Below are 17997 nucleotides of genomic sequence, written 5' to 3' on the forward strand. Positions count from 1 at the left end.
GACAATCGTTTTTTCCTCCCCGAGTGACTATACATTTAAATAGCTAAAACATCTGTTCAGTAACATAGTAAAACATGTACACTCGGAACGCCTGAGAGAAGAGCCTGCCAAACAATCGGTTGAGAGGGGCAGCACCCTCTTGCTGGGGGGAGAGCACCAAGGTAAAGCAACCACTGTTTGTTTTGTCTGGTCAGGGGGAAAGCCAAGGCGACCAATAATTTTGGGTTTCTTTTATTTCATTTGTGAAGAAGTATTTGAGAAAGGGTGGCAAGAGGACATATCCTGACGGGCTTTTTTTTAACCTGTCCATTAGTAGAAGAGCATGAGAACCTTGGATGTCAACGCCTAACAGACTCTTGAGACCAGCCACCAAACCACAAAAAGCGACTTTCTTCTTGCCTGGCCCTTACATCTCTCCCAATGGATGCAGAGACAGGGAGCCGCGTGGAGAGTGGGAAGACGACCAACAGAGGCACTCGAATCACCTTGGCCGTGTTCGTTGGTGGCACCCTGGTGCTGGGCACGGTCCTCTTTCTAGGTAAGTGGAACTGGGCTGGTGCAGTGGCTTCCTTGTGCTGTATTCTGGCAAACCTGGTCGGGATGCAGGTGGAGGGCTGTTTGCTTGTGTTAGTAGGTGGTGCATCCTTAGTTTCTATTAAATATGCAAATGAAAGGAAGCTTTTTCTTTAGGAGGGTAAATACATAAAAACTCCCAAGTACCAAATGCATAGTCCAGAATGTGAAGTGGGTATAAAGTGGATTCGGGTGGCTAGAGGATTTGGTTGCATCGGGCAAACATTTTTTGTGCATTGCACTCAACAAAACGAGTGTTTATGAATTCATAGTCAGATACTTTGATTTATTTTGTGAGGAAAGACTTTACATTGTGATCAAACCACGTTGGAATTTCTTTCCATTTGATTTTTGTCAGTGTTTGCCTGAATGAATCATGAAATTTAACTCACAAAGTACAAATCAGTCTTTAAAAATGCACCATTAATGATATTCTTCAATTCCTTTCTAACCCAGTGACTCTGGTGGAATAAAAAAATTAACTCTGCCTTTCTCTTAGATTTAAAAACTAATATGAAGGAAATAGAGGTTTTCCTCCTAAGATTTGGAAGGTATTGTGATTCACTGATTTTAATGACTTTTGGTGAGGATGATGTACCCAGAGAGTGATGTTAAAAGCGTATTCTTATGAGACAGAACAAAATAGAAAGGGGAGAGGAATGTTCTAAAATTTTAGGCATTTTGAATCTTTGACTCTTCGCCTTTGTATTTGTTTCATACGGCTCAAGTATGAAACAGTATTTCATTGGCTTGAAAGTTATGTAGGACCAAGCCCTATATTTAGGAGAGTCTAGGTGCAGTGTGAAATGTAGCGAGCCTGGGAACGTACCTTGGCACATGCAGGATGCAGGAGGCCATGTTTATCTTGGCAGGGGAAAACCAGTAATTAAACTTTAAAAGAGTTAGGGTTGTGTGGTTGAAAACTCTGCTAAAACGAGCAAACCATCTTTCCTTGTTTTCTGTGGCTGAAGATTTAGGAAATTAGATGGGTTTATTGCTTTCTGGTACAGCTGAACCTCCTACTCCTGCAACTGAAATTGAGGCTCTCGAAAACTCGTGTGAGATTTCTTGGCACTTGCGGTTGAGGCAAGTGTCCTATCCTGAAATTCAAAACTGGAGGAAAGATGATATGGGCATGTCAAGGGAGTATGTACTATGTGGGAAGTGACTACAAAGTTAGACTATTTGTGTTTTGCAAACATTCCCAAACTTAAAAATCCAAATGATTATTGTTTAGGTAAAAATATGTGCTCTTTTTAATGACGTTGCTACTGCTTGAAGCTTTTTTGAAATTCCTCTCATGATTACGTTCTGAGGCTGTAGCATATTATCAGAATGTTCTTGATGGCAGCAAATCTTTTTTTTTTTTTTTGGGGGGGCCACACTGATCTTAGTTCCCTGACCAAGGATCAAACCCAGGCCCTCTGCTGTGAAAGTGTGGAGTCCTAACCACTAGGCCACTGGGGAATTCCAAATCTTTGTTCCTTGAGAGAAGATGATTCTTTGGGATCAGCTCTGAAGTTTTAAGAGCACAGTAAAATTCATCAAGCCAAGTGATGCTATTATGGGTAAGGAGGCCTGCCTAAGATAGAAAAAATAACTTTCCAATGTGCCCAATAACATGGCTCTCTCTCACTTAGAATCTTTAGAGAAGCTGTAATGGTGTTAGAGAGTAAGGGTGTGGCCTCCCTCAGCCTTCGCTACTCAGTGCCGTCTGTGGACCGGCAGCGTTATAGCATTATTTGGGAGCCTGAACTCCACCCCAGACCTACTGATTCAGAATCTGCATTTTCACAAGATCCCCAGGTGATTCATTTGCAAATTAAAGTTTGAGAAGTATTGCTTCAGGTGACCATGTCCTTTCGGATGAATACATTCAGAGACATTTGCTTTTAAATAAATGCACACTCTCAAGTGAAAACATAAATGATATTTTTGTCAAATGTCTCTGCACTATTTCTGACTCCCTTCCTTCCCTCCTCCCCTTTTCACTGCCTAGTTCCACAGGCTCTGCCACCCACCTCCACCCTGCACCTAGCAAAGTCCTTGTCTGAAAATCTCCTGGGACCTGCCAGACAATGCTCTTTATGACAGTATTTTGGTTAAGGTCGTCTTCTCTTCAAGGCACTTCCGGGTAAACTTTGTGGTATATTTTTCTGCCTATAGAAGTTCAGTCACATGTCTGCAATTTCCGGCCTTCCTCCTTCCCTCTTATTTGTATTTTAGGCTCTGGGGTAATCTCTTTTTTAAAACCTTAGTCTTTATACAATAAGAGTGATAGCCACTGGCCTTGGGGTGGTTTCAGAGAACTTAGAGCCCTAGGATTTAAGGCCTTATATGCCTATACCCAGTTTATTTGATTGTATTTCATTTATTTCTTTTAGATTTATTTTTTAGTCAGGTAACATTGGTTTATGACATTATATAAGTTTGACGTGTACAATTTTTTCAGCTTTCCGGGCCGTGTGCTGTCTCTGTTGTGGCTACCCGAGTATGGTGTAGCACAAAAGCCACCATAAACAATATGTACACAAATGGGCATGGCTGTATTCCAGTACAACTTGATTTCTGGACATTGAAATTTAAATTTCGGATCATTTTCACATGCCACGAAATATTCTTCTTATGAGTTTTTCCAACCATTAGAAAATGTAAAAAGCATTCTTAGCTCACAGACCATTCAGAAAGAGGCCGTGGATGATGTCACTGCATTCTGAAGTCATTTCTGCTGCTTATAGACTAATCTAAAATGAGAAACCAAAGCGCTCTTTAAGTTTTTTAAAAAGCCCCTAACCAGCAAAAAGTAACATTTTCATTTTTTATATTAGAAATAATTTTTTGTTGTCTCTGTTTTATTCACTTAAACCTTCACATTGTCTGGGCTTGTTGACCCCTCTTAATTTACAGGGTCTTAAGATAACCCCCCCATGGAAATGATGCTCTTCCTTCAGAGACTGGGTTTGTCTGCGTCCTAATTAATTTAACCTAAACTTTTCTTTTACTCATCATCAGGTAAGGATATTTGATTTTAGTTTTGCTTCCTTAGAGGTTTTCGGTCAATAATTATTTTCCATGAAAGAAATAACTCCTTAAAACTTTAAAAAATGAGATATAATTTACATGTAACATTATTATATTGGTTTCAGGTGTACAGCGTAATGATTCAATACTTGTATATATTGAGAAATGATCACCATGATAGGTCTAGTTAACATCTATCACCTCACAGTTACGTATTTTTTTCTTGTGATGAGAACTTCTAAGATCTACTCTCTTATCAACTTTGGAATATACAATGGAGTATTACTAACCATAGTCACCAGGCTGTATGTTACATCCCCATGACCTATTTATTTTATAACTGGAAGTTTGTATCTTGAAAGGAATGTCTTTAACTATTTTATTATCTTTTTTTCTAAAATAAAACAAGGCTAGTATCAAGAAGGTATTGTCCACAATCATAAAATATTATTATTTACAATAAAGTTTGTTCTTCCACTGTAAAAGAAGACACATGCTCCTTAAAGAACATTTGGTAACCATATAGAAGTAGACTGAAGGGAAAATTTACTCCATGGTTCTACCACCAAGGCATACTGAAATATTCCATACTAATCTTTATGTTCCACATATATTATTTTACATTTTTTTTGCTTGCTAAAGAAATCAAAAATATAACTTTACGACAAGATACTTCTTTTCTTAAAAATAGGCCTGAGAGGGCTTCCCTGGTGGCGCAGTGGTTGAGAGTCCGCCTGCCGATGCAGGGGACACGGGTTCGTGCCCCGGTCCGGGAAGATCCCACGTGCCGCGGAGCGGCTGGGCCCGTGAGCCATGGCCGCTGAGGCTGCGCGTCCGGAGCCTGTGCTCCGCAACGGGAGAGGCCACAGCAGTGAGAGGCCCGCGTACCGCAAAACAAACAAACAAAAAACAACAAAAAAATAGGCCTGAGATGTTTGTTCCATAGACAGCTTTCTTGAATCTCTAATGTAACACAGGTAAAAAGACTGTTTGGAGGATGAATGTCACATTTCCAAATGATTCCTTATTTCTGCTCACAGAGTACAGCAATAATGAATTCTCCACAATTTCCTTGGCTACCACAAATATTTTCAAAGTCTAAACTCACATCTGCTAATGCCCAGGTGCTACCTGAAGTTTACAAATAGGGCACCGTTCTATACTTCTGCAGAAATCCATTTAGATGAAGTTACCGGGCAGATGGGGGAAATTAAGCCATTGGTGAAAAGCTACTTCTGTCTTACAGGGTTTTTGTTTGTTTTTGTTTTGGTGGAAGTAGTTGGAAGCTTGGTCCACCAAGCTGCATCTGTCTGGTAGATGCATCTGTCTGGCTGGGCCTGATGGGAGGAGGGTGTGTGGGGTACAGGGCAGGCAGATAATGACTCTGTTGATAGATGACTGAGTTATATAGGATATATTTTTACTCTTCCCCCTTTGATGGGCCGTGTCTGTATGGGTGGTTTAGATAAGACGCAGAACTTTAAATGCCACCTATGCTAGCTTTTTCCTTCCACTCTGGATTTGGTCCAATGACACAGTCTATAAGTTTCAATTTTCCCATCACTAAAATGAGAATGTAGTTGTAAACAAAAAGTGAAATTACGAGACTCAAACCACGGATAATCAGAGATAGAAGAGACTTTAGAGATCATTTAACCCAGAGGTTCTCAAACTTGAGCCTGCATCAGAATCACCTGGAGGCCTTGTTAAAACTCAGATGGCTGGGCCCCGCCCAAAGAGTTTCTGAGTCTGAAGGTCTGGGTGGGGCTCGGTCATTTGCATTTCTAATTAGCTCCCAGGTGATGTTGCTGTGCTGCCCTCGCCCTGGGGCCCCCACTCTAAGAAGCACTGGTCTGCTTGTGCCCACTTGTCTTGTGTTCAAGAGAACCAAGTTTGAGAGCAGCCAAGAGTCTCACCAAGGTTACTTAGCTAGTGACCAGAGTCTGGTTCTGTGACACTGAGCCAGGTGGAGTTTTGAATTCCGTGTCAACACAGGGAAGGATGAACTGACAGCAAATGTCTCGCATACGTGCCTGACGGTGGGTTACTTGGTGGTGGTCTGCTGCAAGCCAGTCATTTCTTTATTTTGGTCTGTTTTTTCAGTGAGTCAAGGTTTCTTAAGCCTCCAAGCTAAGCCGGAGTACTGCCTGAAGCCAGAGTGCATCGAAGCTGGTAAGTCAGTTTTCCATCCTGTGTCAAGTTATGATTATGGTACCTTGGTGAGTGGAAGAGAAAACAGGCGGTATTTTTAGTATTTTGTTTGCTTGAGGTTTACCAGGTATGAAACGCAATTCTGATGAAATTTTAAGTTTTCTTTCAAGACTTGGTGTGAAGTTGTGGAATGTAGGTTTCCTGTTTTCTTTTTCCTTGCAATGAAACAGCTGTGCAGTATTCCAAATCATTATAAAGGAAATCAGGAAGGAGTGTGGGAGGCTGAATGGCCTCTCTTAAGACCTGGAGACCTTGACCTTCGTATCCCCTTAGCTGGATACAGATTCCCATTTATCTCAAGTAGTCTTTCTGTATCTTCTGGTCAGTGGGTCTGGCCTGTCTGCGTCTAAGCGGGGACCCTCTGTAAACCGATACTTCCACTGTCACCTGGAATCCCTTTGGGTCCTTCTATTTCACGTTACAAGTCAAATTTTTCTTGAGGTGACAGACTGTGTATCAGTGGGTACCGCAAAGTGAAGACGAGCGGTTAAAGTTGCCTCAGTTTTGCAACATCTATCAGTTTTGCCCTCCATAAACCAGTGTTAGGGCCTAGAGTTGCAGGACCTGGATCCCAGCCCCACTCCCATTTTTAAGTGGCCAGGGACACTAGTGTGTGTTTTCCAAGGGGAAAGTGATGGGATAAGTTAAGCACATGGTCCTTTCACTTTCCTCTTGGCCTTAAGAGAAGAGATTAATGAATTATTGCACCAAATATTTATTGCCCTCCAGGCACTGAGTTAGGTTCTAGGAATATAGCAGTGAGGCCGAATGACCCGGTAAGGGAAGAAAGACAACAAACACCCAAGGCAATTAATGGACAAGAAAAATATCAGCTGATGATACATGTTATGCAGAAAATTTAAAAAAATAGAATAATGTGGTGGCTAAGTGACAGGATGGCTAGATTGCAAAGTCTGAGGAAATGACACTGAAGGGGCCCTCTGAATAATGAGAAGGGAGTGCTGTGTGAAGATGGAGGTGGGGGGAACAGCTGGGGCAAAGGTCCCGTAGAGGAAAGAGCTTGGGGCACTTGAGGAATGGGAAGAGCCTCTGGGTAAGGGGCAGGATGCAGGTGATCAGGGTCAGTGGGGAACCCAGGTGCCAGCAAGTTTGAGGTTTTCCTAAGTGTGCTCCAGAGGGATTTCAGAGAGACACAAGATCTTACTAGCCTTCAGAAAGATCTCTCTGTGGAGAGCTCGACTCTGGGGAGTCTTTTGGGGTGGAGGAGAGACTGTAGAGGGCAAGAATGGAAGAAGGTCGCTCAGGCAGGTGGTTATTTCGGCAAGCCAGGTGAGAAGTGATGCTGTCTTGAATTCAAGACATGGGAAAGGAGACAAGAGGGTTTAGGAGATAAAGAGCTTGCTAAAGGATTGGATGTGGGCTGCAAGAAAATTCAGAGAATCAAAGTGATACTTCGATTTTTGGCGGTGGTTGGGTGGTGGCATTTATTGAGATGGAAAAGACTTAGGTGAAAGGGCTTTTAAACTCCGAGGCCTTATACAAAGGTACTAGGTTAGACAGTTGTGTTATTAGAGTTCTTTCTTCTAAATTTATTTTTTTATTGAAGTATAGTTGAATTACAATGTTGTGTTAATTACTGCTGTACAGCAAAGTGACTCAGTTATACATATATACATTATTTTTCCTATTCTTTTGTATTATGGTTTATCACAGAATATTGAATATAGTTCTCTGTGCTATACAGTAGGACCTTGCTGTCCATCCATTCCATATGTACCAGTTTGCACCTGCTAATCCCAAACTTGCATTCCTACCCTCTCCCACCCTCCTACCCATTGGCAACCACCAGTCTATTCTATTAGAGTTCTTTTTTAAAAAAATATTTATTTATTTACTGGGCTGTGCTGGGTCTTTAGTTGCAGCACGTGGGCTCCTTAGTTGCAGCATGCATGTGGGATCTAGTTCCCTGACCAGGGATCGAACCTGGGCCCCCTGCATTGGGAGTGCAGAATCTTAACCACTGTGCCACCAGGGAAGTCCCTTGTCCCATTCTTAAGTGATCAACATATATATATATATATGTTTTAAACCGGGCAGTATGTTAAATGACTTACATGTGCCATCTCATAAAAATCTTCATAAGAACCCCATGAAGTTGGTGCTATCACCCGGCCCAATTGCACATGAGGAAATGTAGGCTTCTAGGTGCTAAATAACTTGCTCTGGGTCACATCCTGAGTTAGCAGCAGGGCTGGGCTTCAAGTTCATGTGTGGCTCCTCTCCATCTGTGCCTGTGTGCCAGAGGCCATGCCAGGAAACTCTCTTGGACCCTGGTCCTGTCTTGCTCTTTTTTCATAACATTAGACCTACTAGAGTCTAGGGACTAGACAACTGTTTCAGCTTTTTGATCTCGTCCCAGAAAGGATGAGAAAGATGTGGGAATTCCCAGGTCCTTTCCTGCTCCCAGTGGAGCAGCTGACCTAGGGATTTCTCCAGTGGAGCAAGGGTGACCTGGAGTCAGGTGGGGCACCAGGTGGGACTATCAGAGGACAGGTTTTAGACTTCACGTCATCACCTTGTGCTTCGTCTGTGGAACAGTTTTTGCAGATGTGTGAAATTAAAAATTTTGAACTCAAATTGAAACCCTAAGTCAACTTTCCGTACGGAGGGCCACTTATTTCATGAGTTTTGTCTCTTTATTACGAATCATAATAATGCAAAAGTAAAGCTTGAAGAATGACATTGATTATGTCGTCTCCTGCCAGCTAGTGTTTTCCCTTGCTGCCCTCTTTTTAGTTTTCACCTTGGCGACTGGCTTTCTAATATTCAAAAAGATACTTCCGCTGTTTCTGGAGCAAAAGGCTCACCAGGGCTACAGTCCTGTAACGTGGGCGCCGCTGTGCGGTGCGTGGGCGCCACGTGTGTGCTGCGTGGGCGCCGCTGTGCGGTGCGTGGCCTCCCCGTGCGTGCTGCGTGGGCGCCGCTGTGCCGTGCGTGGGCGCCGCGTGCGTGCTACGTGGGCGCCGCGTGCGTGCTGCGTGGGGCCGCTGTTGGGTGCGTGGGCGCCCCGTGCGTGCTGCGTGGGCGCCGCTGTGCGGTGCGTGGCCTCCCCGTGCGTGCTGCGTGGGCGCCGCTGTCCCGTGCGTGGGCGCCGCGTGCGTGCTGCGTGGGGCCGCTGTGCGGTGCGTGGGCGCCGCGTGCGTGCTGCGTGGGCGCCGATGTGCGGTGCGTGGGCGCCGCGTGCGTGCTGCGTGGGTGCCGCTGTGCGCTGCGTGGGCGCCGCTGTGCGCTGCGTGCTGGCAGGATGAAGTTTGGGAGAGCGAAGTTCTGGACTTTTTGCGAGCAGGTGCCAGTCTTTTCCGAGATGGTTTCTCTTCCTGACTTTCCTTTTCTATTTCCATCTATCCTAATCCCTCTTTCGGAATAAGAGGTGGAGGAAGAATACAAAGAAACGAGGAAACAAGGAAAGGGCGTGCTAATGATAGTGGATCAGGCCAGAGAGGTTGATGAGTGTGAGGCATGATCTAGCTGGCCAAGTACAGGCCATGTGATCTGGGCTAAATACATAAACCATCCTAAGCTCAGTTTCACCATCTGTAAAATGGGAATAAGAATTTTTATTTATCATACTGGTTGTGAGACTAGAAGAAAATAATGTTGGTGGTAGTACTAGTAATCCAGGTCCACAGTGCCATATCCTTTACCCTGTACCTAGAGAGCGTTGTAATGCTCAGTTGGCAAGAGTGGACCCGAGCTCTGTTCCTGTGACGGCAAAACTGGATCTTAACTCAAGTGAGGCTGTTTTAGACTTTGTTCATCCTACTTAAGAGAATATGCATTTATTCCCTATAGAATTATTAATGTGCTTGCTACAGGAGTGCTGCTCCAGACATTGCTGGAGGTATTATATAATCTGTGGTTTAGGCGTTGCATTACTTTTCTAGAATCTATGAGCTCTGAAACATCTGGCCTCAAGAGCTTCGAGTAAGTGTTTGTGGAATTGTAATAGCAAATTTGTGTGTATGGTTGCCAGATTTAGCTACGTGCATTCATTCAGGATGCTCAGTTAAATTTGAATTGCAGATATACAACAACTTTGTTTTTGCTATGAGTATGTCCCGTGCAATATTTGGTAGTACTTACGCTATAAGAGTAGTCATTTATCTGAAATGCAAATTTCACTAGGCATTGTGTATTTTATCTGGCAGCTGTATTTATTTGGCGATGTGCCTGACACTGTTCTAAGCACTTTACACATATTTTCTCATTTAATTCTCATGAAAATCCTATGTGGTGCTATTATTATCCCATTTTATACAGATGAGGAAACTAAGATACAGAGAGGCTAAGTAACCTGCCTAAGGTTACATAGTTATTGCATGGGGTTGTTGGCATTCAAAACCAGGTGGTCTGGCTCCAGAGTCTGTGATGAGGCTATACTGCCTGAAAAGGGCTTAGCATAGTTCCTGGCACAGAGGAGATGCTCAATATCAGTGATTTTATTGTTACCCCCTCCCCCCCAACCCTGATTAAACTTAAAAAGTCAGGGTGGTATAAGGAGTGGTGTCTTCACTTCTACTAGATAAACACTAGCTGGAGATTGAATAACAATTTACCTTATATGCAATGACTTGAGGGAATACATAGCTTGGCCTTTCACAGATTTCCTTCATTATCATATTTCTTTTATTAAAACAAGACACTCTGGTTTTTCTCCATGGAGCTGAGTAGGGGGAGAGGAGTTTTGGTGTCTTGACAGCTATGGTCCCTTGCAATTTGAAGTCACAGTTCCCTTGTAGAAAGTGCAGCCCTGTGCCCAGCTGTGAATTGTGAGTGCTGAATTGAGAGGCTGAAGCTGGAGTTTTTCCACGTAGTGGGCTCAGTTCCAAATTCAGTGTGAGTGATGTATTCCCCCACTTTATACCAGGGCTGAGGTCAGAGCTGATCTTGCAGTTTAGGTTCCTGCAAGAATACTGAGGAGATGGGATACATTTGAGGGTTGGGGGCAGGGGGAGGCTTGGGAAGGTGGCCAGAAAACAACGTGCTTATGTGAATAAAAATGTGTGTGAGGGTTCCTCTGTGTGACTCTGAGTATTGTGTGGGACTGAAACTTGTATGATCCGTGTTCCTGAGGTGTCCTATAGCAGATTCATTCTGTGGATGCACAACCAGAATAACCACAAATATAAACTAAAATGAAGATTTTATGTGTCCTAGCAAATTTGCATATTAAATATTAATGATAAAATAGTAACAGTAAGTAAAATTGTAATTGGAGACAACCTCATTAATTCTGAAAGATGAAAATATTAAGTAAATTTAAAATTTATCAACCTTAGATTCTAAACCAATTTTTTTCTTTTTGGATGTGGAAGGATTGAGCGTGATGGGGATTTTGAAGTTCTATAGAGATTAAGTTGTTTGTATATTATTAACTTCATCAAAGACAAAAAGCTGTTTGAAATTTTCATAGAAAGTCTAGGCTAGAGAAATATGTAGCCTTACTTTTAAACCTGGAGGAACCACACACATAACCAAACTGTAATAGGCGCATCTAAATTTACGCAGATTATATTTTTTCGGCAAGTCATTCAAGTTTAGCTGAAAACTCTTTGAGTTTTCATTACTTCAAACATAAATGTATTCTGGCATTAATTAATTATGAAAATCACCCAGGCTGTCGTCTTTCCCAGGTCATTAAAATATTGGCTGCCTTTTTAAAAAAAAAAATCATTTGGTGCATATCTTTATGCTAGAGTGGTAGCCAGCAGTTGGAAGGGAGTTGGAGTTCAATATTAGGAATTTTGGGACTTTCTCGTTTTGTAACGAAAGACTTTTTTTTAAAGCTCATGGATACATATTTAAGTATGAACGAACTTCCTACCGATTGACTATCTTCCATATATAATCGAGTGTGGCCTTAAGAAAGAGGAAAAGATGGCAGATCAATCTATCGTGTCTTTCTGTTAACTCATACAAATACCCAGTTCTGCCTCTAGACCTGGGCAAGAGGGGCCCCTGCCCTGGGCCCCTCATTTAGAATGTTACACTTTGCTCTGCTCTGGCCATGCCTCTCCCCTCCTTAACCCAGAATTCCCTGCAAGATGGCACCAAGCCTCCTTTTAGGGCCTGTTTGGGTCTCTTCCGGGGCTTCATTCCTCTGAGAGCTGCCCTGAATGTCAAGGGGCTCAAGGATCCATACCTGGCTCTCCAGGTCTTTATAAAGGTGTATTGTAAATAGATATTGTCAACATTTAGGTATTACATGTGGGCTTCTGTTTCAGTTAGCCTTTGTTGTGGAATAGACCACCCCAAACCTTAAAGGCCTGAAACAAGAGTGACTTAATATTTCTTATGATGCCTTGGGTTTGGTGGGGTTCCTCTGCTGGGACTGCCTAGGCTCATTCATACAGCTGCATTCAGTCGGAGGGTCGCCTGGCCTGGAAGGTCCATGATAGTTTCAGTCACACATCTGGCGGTTGGTGGTGGCTGGGTTCGTCTTCGCGTGGCCTTACCTCCTCCAGGAGATTCTTCAAAGGGCAGTCTCAGGGCACCAAAGGGATTTAACGTGGAAGGTGAAAGGCCTCTTAAGGCCTAGTTTTGAAACTCATGAAAAGTTACTCTGCCACTTTCTGTTGGTCAAAGCAAGTCACAAGGCCAGCCCAGATCCATGGCAGGGGAAATAGATCCTGGTGGCAAGAGTGGCAAAGTCACCTTGCAGAAGGATGAAAGGAATGGAAGGAAATGTCACGCACGTCCTGGCAAACAATTTACCTTATACTCCATTTATATTCCTGTTCCAGGTCCCACAGATGTTAGGGGTGCTCCTGCAAAAGCCGGTAACTAACTATAATATGACTCAACTTTTACCCACTTGCTCTGGATGTAATAGTTTAATATAGTGAAGTTGATTCAGGGCTTCATTTGAGGGGAAATGTAAAAGCCAAGGCTTGGGAACTGGTTGATATGAAATCATTGTTTAATTTGGAAGAGACCAGTACACAATGTTCAGTGCTTGTCATTAATCCTATGATTTTCTTTTTAAATAGCTGCTTCCATCTTGAGTAAAGTAAATCTGTCTGTGGACCCCTGTGATAATTTCTTCCGGTTTGCTTGTGATGGCTGGATAAACAGTAATCCAATTCCTGAAGATATGCCAAGCTATGGGATTTATCCTTGGCTGAGACGTAATGTCGACCTCAAGTTGAAGGGTAAGTTTCTACTGGGGTTTGGTGATGTGCTTTACAGAGAGCAGTATTTGACAAGAAAAACATAGTTTTGGATTTGAGGCATGACTGCTCACTCTTTAACTATACTAAATTCACTTCCAGGATTTTTTAAAGTGGAAGATTGAAAGGAAAGTTGTGGAATTTTAATCTTTCAGATAGTGCAAGCCTGGTGTAGTTCATTATGTTCACATTGGATAATAGTAAGTTCTGCTGCTGAAGGATAAACAGCATTTGATTGAGGTTGGGAGCAAAGGAATACTTAATGAAAATCATGTTATATTGGTATACTTATTCATCTGTTACGTTCAGAGCAAACTTCATCACTTGCTCACTGTGTCCTGGATTTTCATGGTTTACAAAATGTACTTAACACTTCATCGTCTTTTGACATCACTTTTGGGAACTCTGGATGACCTTGTGTTTGTCATGTTGTTCCTGTTAACTTCTAAGTTGGCTCTGGGGAGACTGTCCTTTCCCCATGGCCTCTCAAGCAATGACAAGCTCACACACACATACTCACATATGCGCGCATGCACACATACTCTTCAAAAGTTGGAAATATCTTTAAAAAAAGCTAGAGGATCTTCTGCTCACAATTGGTCTAATTTTTATGCTGAGTTGTTGGAGAAAACCACTTCAGAACGCAAGTAGAGAGATTTCAAGGCCAGGTAAGGTGAGTGTTTTGTGAAGGCAAAAATAGCATATATCTTTTTGGCTTTCTTATAACTGAGCTATGCCATATAACTTGTGTTACTTGCAGTAACACACCTAAAAGAATTTCTGAAAATTTTTGAGAATCATCATTTTTCTATCTTCTCCATATCCTTTTCCTGAAGATTTTAAGAATTAAGTTCATTAATTTTAATGAAAATTAAATACGTATCAACTTATATGTATGTTACAACATCTGAAACCATTGGCAAAATAATTAGATACCTATTGTCACTGTAAGGAAAAATGTGCTTAAATTTCACAACTAGATATAAATCATATGGACTTACATTTTCTACTAGAAGGCTGAAACTTAATCTTCATAAGTTATAAATGAGAATTTGCAAGAATGTCAGAGTTTTCCCATAACCCAACAGGTGAGATTCCTGTTCTGTGGAACTGTAAATAGGACCTTGAAGAATGAATTTGCTGAGCCTTATTTTCCTGCAGGATATTAACTCGTGTCGGTCCTTTACCTACCATTCTTGCCTGTTTCCTGTTTCCCTTCTCTGGCTTCTTGTCTTCCTAGACAGAGAGATGTGTGCATGTGTGCACATGTACACACACACAACTGGAGAAATATCACTGAAGGATAAAAAAAAGTCAATATTTCCAGATAGATGATCCTTTTATATTAGTTATAGCCCAAAGATTTCTGTCTTCAGGGCATGAAGCAGTTATAATAATTTAAAGAATTTCTGGGAATGTCTTATTGTAAAAACTAAAATCAGTATCGGTGGGCTTTGTTTGAGGAGGACATGGTATATGGGCTAAAATTCACAGAAGTAAGAGTAAATTGTTCAGAGCAGCACAAGTTTTTTTTTTTCTACTTTGAAAAATGAAAAAAATTTATTTCCAAGCTCAGTCGTGAAAGTAGAAAGGAGCACAATTAACATGCAAAGAGTAAAAAGAAAGTCACACATAAATCCACCCCTAGAAATAACTGCTAATAAAGCAATTGGGTATATAGCTTTCCAGGTGTTTTTCTCCATGTGTGGGTACATATGCATAATCTCATATGCACAGCCATATATTTAAAAAAATAAAAGATAGCTGATATTACGCACGCTGCTCTGTCACCTGCTGTAACACATAATGTATTCCTCATAGACATGGATTATGTCAGTAGATATCTTTCCTTATTATAAATAACACTATAATAATACCTAAGTTTACACATCTTTATGGCCTTATCTAAATGTATCCTTAGGATAAATTCCCAGATATGAAATTGTTGTGTTGAAAGAGTATTCACCGTTTCATTTTTGTTGCATATATCAGAATCACCCTTTAGAAAGTTATTTTTAGGTATTCATATATTTTCTTGCTGTTTTAAATGGTTACTTTTCGCAATCACCCATTTTTTTTGTGTGGTATAAAGTAGGGGTCAACAAACTGTGGCCTGTGGGCCAAATCCAGCCCACTGCCTGTTTTTGTAAGTAAAGTTTTTTTGAAAGACAGCCACATCCATTCATTTATGCATTATCAATGGCTGCTTTTGCACCACAAAGGCAGAGTTGAGTAGTTGCATATAGAGACCATATGACCCATAAAGCCCATATAACCTGCAAAGCCTAAAATATTTACTCTCTGACCTTAATGGAAAAAGTTTGCCAACTCCTGATGCCTGTTGTAAAGCTTTGATATATCTATATTGGATCTAGGTAGAACTATTTTATTAATTGATAGCTATTTGGTGGGTTTTTGGGATTTTTTGATAGGACATCATAAAATTAAGAAATAATTGTAATTTTTGTCTCTCCCTTTCCTTTTACTATATTGACTAGATTCTCAGAATAATGTTGAATTATAGCAATCGTAATGGGTATAATTTTCTTTTTTTTGAAATAAATTTATTTTATTTATTTATTTTTGGCTGCATTGGGTCTTCATTGCTGTGTGCAGGCTTTCTCTAGTTGCAGTGAGCGCGGGGGCTACTCTTTGTTTCGGTGCACGGGCTTCTCATTTCAGTGACTTCTCCTGTTGCGGAGCATGGGCTCTAGGCGCGCAGGCTTCGGTAGCTGTGGCACGTGGGCTCAGTAGTTGTGGCTCGCGGGCTCTAGAGCGCAGGCTCGGTAGTTGTGGCACACGGGCTTAGCTGCTCCACAGCATGTGGGATCTTCCCGGACCAGGGCTCGAACCCATGTCCCCTGCATTGGCAGGCAGACTCTTAACCACTGTGCCACCAGAGAAGCCGGGTATAATTTTCTTATTCCTAACTTGGGTGGTAATGCCTCTAGCATTCCCCCCAATATATTTTTTCTTTTTTTCTAACCTTTTCTATTGTGTTCTGTTATTCCTAGTTTGCAAAAAGGTATTGCTCAGGAAAAATCTCTTCACTGTTTATCAAGAGAGTCACATGGAGTATCTCTTTTAACTTCTCTAGATTTTCTCATGCTAAATTAACCTTATAATCTTGAAATAAATCCTGCTTATGAATGGTTTATTATTTTAAGACATTGCTTAAGAATTGATTAAGCTAGTATTTTGTTATATTTGTGTCTGTATTTATGATTCATATTGGTCCATGGATTTTTGTGTGCTAGGTTTGTTAAATTCTGTTATCAAGATTGTGCTGGCCTTGTGAAACAAAATGGGAGGCTCCCCATATATTTCTACGCTCTGGGAAAGACACAGACAAATAAATCTCAAGTTATTTTGTGACAAGCACCGTAAAGGATGAATTTAAAAATCAGTCATAGGGCTCTTGCTACAAGTGCCAAGAAGGAGAGCAAATGGTGGAGTAGGGTCTCTTTTTAAATTAGTATCATCTTGTTCCAGATGTATGTGCTTGAAATATAAAATATGTTTTCTTTAAACTTTTAAATTTTGAGGTAATTCAGACTTAAAAGTTGAAGGAATAGCACAAAAAACTCCCATATACCCTTTACCCAGATTTCCTGATTGTTATTGTTTTGCTGTACTGTATTGGCTTTATCATACTATTCATTCTCTCCATCTATAAATGTATAGGTTAGAAATATGTAAATGTGTAGATGATACTGATACACAGATTTATAGATACATATCTTTCTGAACTCTGCAAATATGTTGCAGATAATTAGGAATTCTTAAAGTGTATAAATAGAGCTTTTCAAATATCAGAGGTGCTAACAATGTTATTTTTTAAACACCAGACATTTATTTATTTATTTAGCATGCAAGTTGTTTATTTTGAGAAGTGATCCCAGGAAATAGAGGTGGGGGACTGGGAAGAGTGAAAGATGGAAGGGAGGAAAAGTGAGTCCAAGAATTAAACACTAGTCTTTAAATTCTATCTGTATGTCTTTATTCTATATCTATCTATGTATCTGTGTTTCTCTCAGTCTGTCTACTTATCTGTCTAACCATCCAGGTGATGCAAGCTCATTGTAGATCAGCTATAAATGACTAACAAGGAGAAACATACTTCAGATCCCAATACCTGGTGATAACTTTTTAAATGCAAATATACATATAAAATTATATATATATCTCAAAAGGGATCATGTATTCTATTTTTATAATCTGTCATTTTTACTTGACACGTTAACATGTTTTCAGGTCAATAAAAATAGATCTGTACCATCATTTGCCATGACTACTTTGTGTGGATATAGTACAGTTTGTTTCATCAATTCATGTGTTGCCATTTAGGTGGTTTCCAAACTTTTTCCTCATTGTAAGCCACTCAGAGCCTGAGTTTTGATGCCACAGGGTTGGATTTGAATCCTGGTTCCCTTTCATTTCTCCTCTGTGTCACTTTTGGTCAATTACTTAGCTTACCTAGCTCAGCTTTTTTACCTTTCAAATGGAGATGAGAATACCCATTTCATAGGATTTGTGAGAACTAAAGGACATGACCTATATAAATTACCCAGTCTAGTTCCTGGCATGTAGCAGGCCCTCAATTAATATTTGTCCTTTGCTCCTACATTTTGTCTCAAAGATAGTTCTAAGGCTCATGAAGTAGTGTCTGTCAAATGCTTTACATTTTATTCTGGTCTTATCCTCTGTAAATATCATGTGCTTTCAAAAATATTGAATGCGGTCTAGATATTTCTCCTCACCCTTGATAAAAAAGAGAGAACATCCCAAAATAAAACGCAATACGAGCAATCAAAAGAATACCATTTTCTTATGGCTGATAGAGAACACACAGAAATGGCTGTCCAATTTGTGAAATAAAATGGATTTGACAGACCTGGCTGATGAAAAATTGCCCTCTATTGAAGTCAGCAACCTGGCTTCATGAATGTTTTCTTTAAATGGCATATAAGGCTCAGATTTCTACTTGGCAAATAAAATTATT

General features: G+C 40.9%; 1 protein-coding gene across 1 annotated transcript in view; it reads left to right on the forward strand.

Annotated features, from left to right (window-relative positions):
- The first annotated feature begins 211 nt into the window (after positions 1 to 211).
- PHEX (phosphate regulating endopeptidase X-linked) overlaps positions 212 to 17997 on the forward strand; it is a 208793-nt gene continuing 191007 nt past the window's right edge. Inside the window, exons 1-3 of the mRNA XM_065900503.1 lie at positions 212 to 538; positions 5698 to 5766; positions 12816 to 12977. Of these exons, the coding sequence (XP_065756575.1) occupies positions 421 to 538; positions 5698 to 5766; positions 12816 to 12977 (349 nt within the window). The 5' untranslated portion in view covers positions 212 to 420. The remainder of the gene's footprint in view (positions 539 to 5697; positions 5767 to 12815; positions 12978 to 17997) is intronic.

This window comes from Phocoena phocoena, chromosome X (assembly GCF_963924675.1).
Source record: "Phocoena phocoena chromosome X, mPhoPho1.1, whole genome shotgun sequence".
Lineage (NCBI taxonomy): Eukaryota > Metazoa > Chordata > Mammalia > Artiodactyla > Phocoenidae > Phocoena > Phocoena phocoena.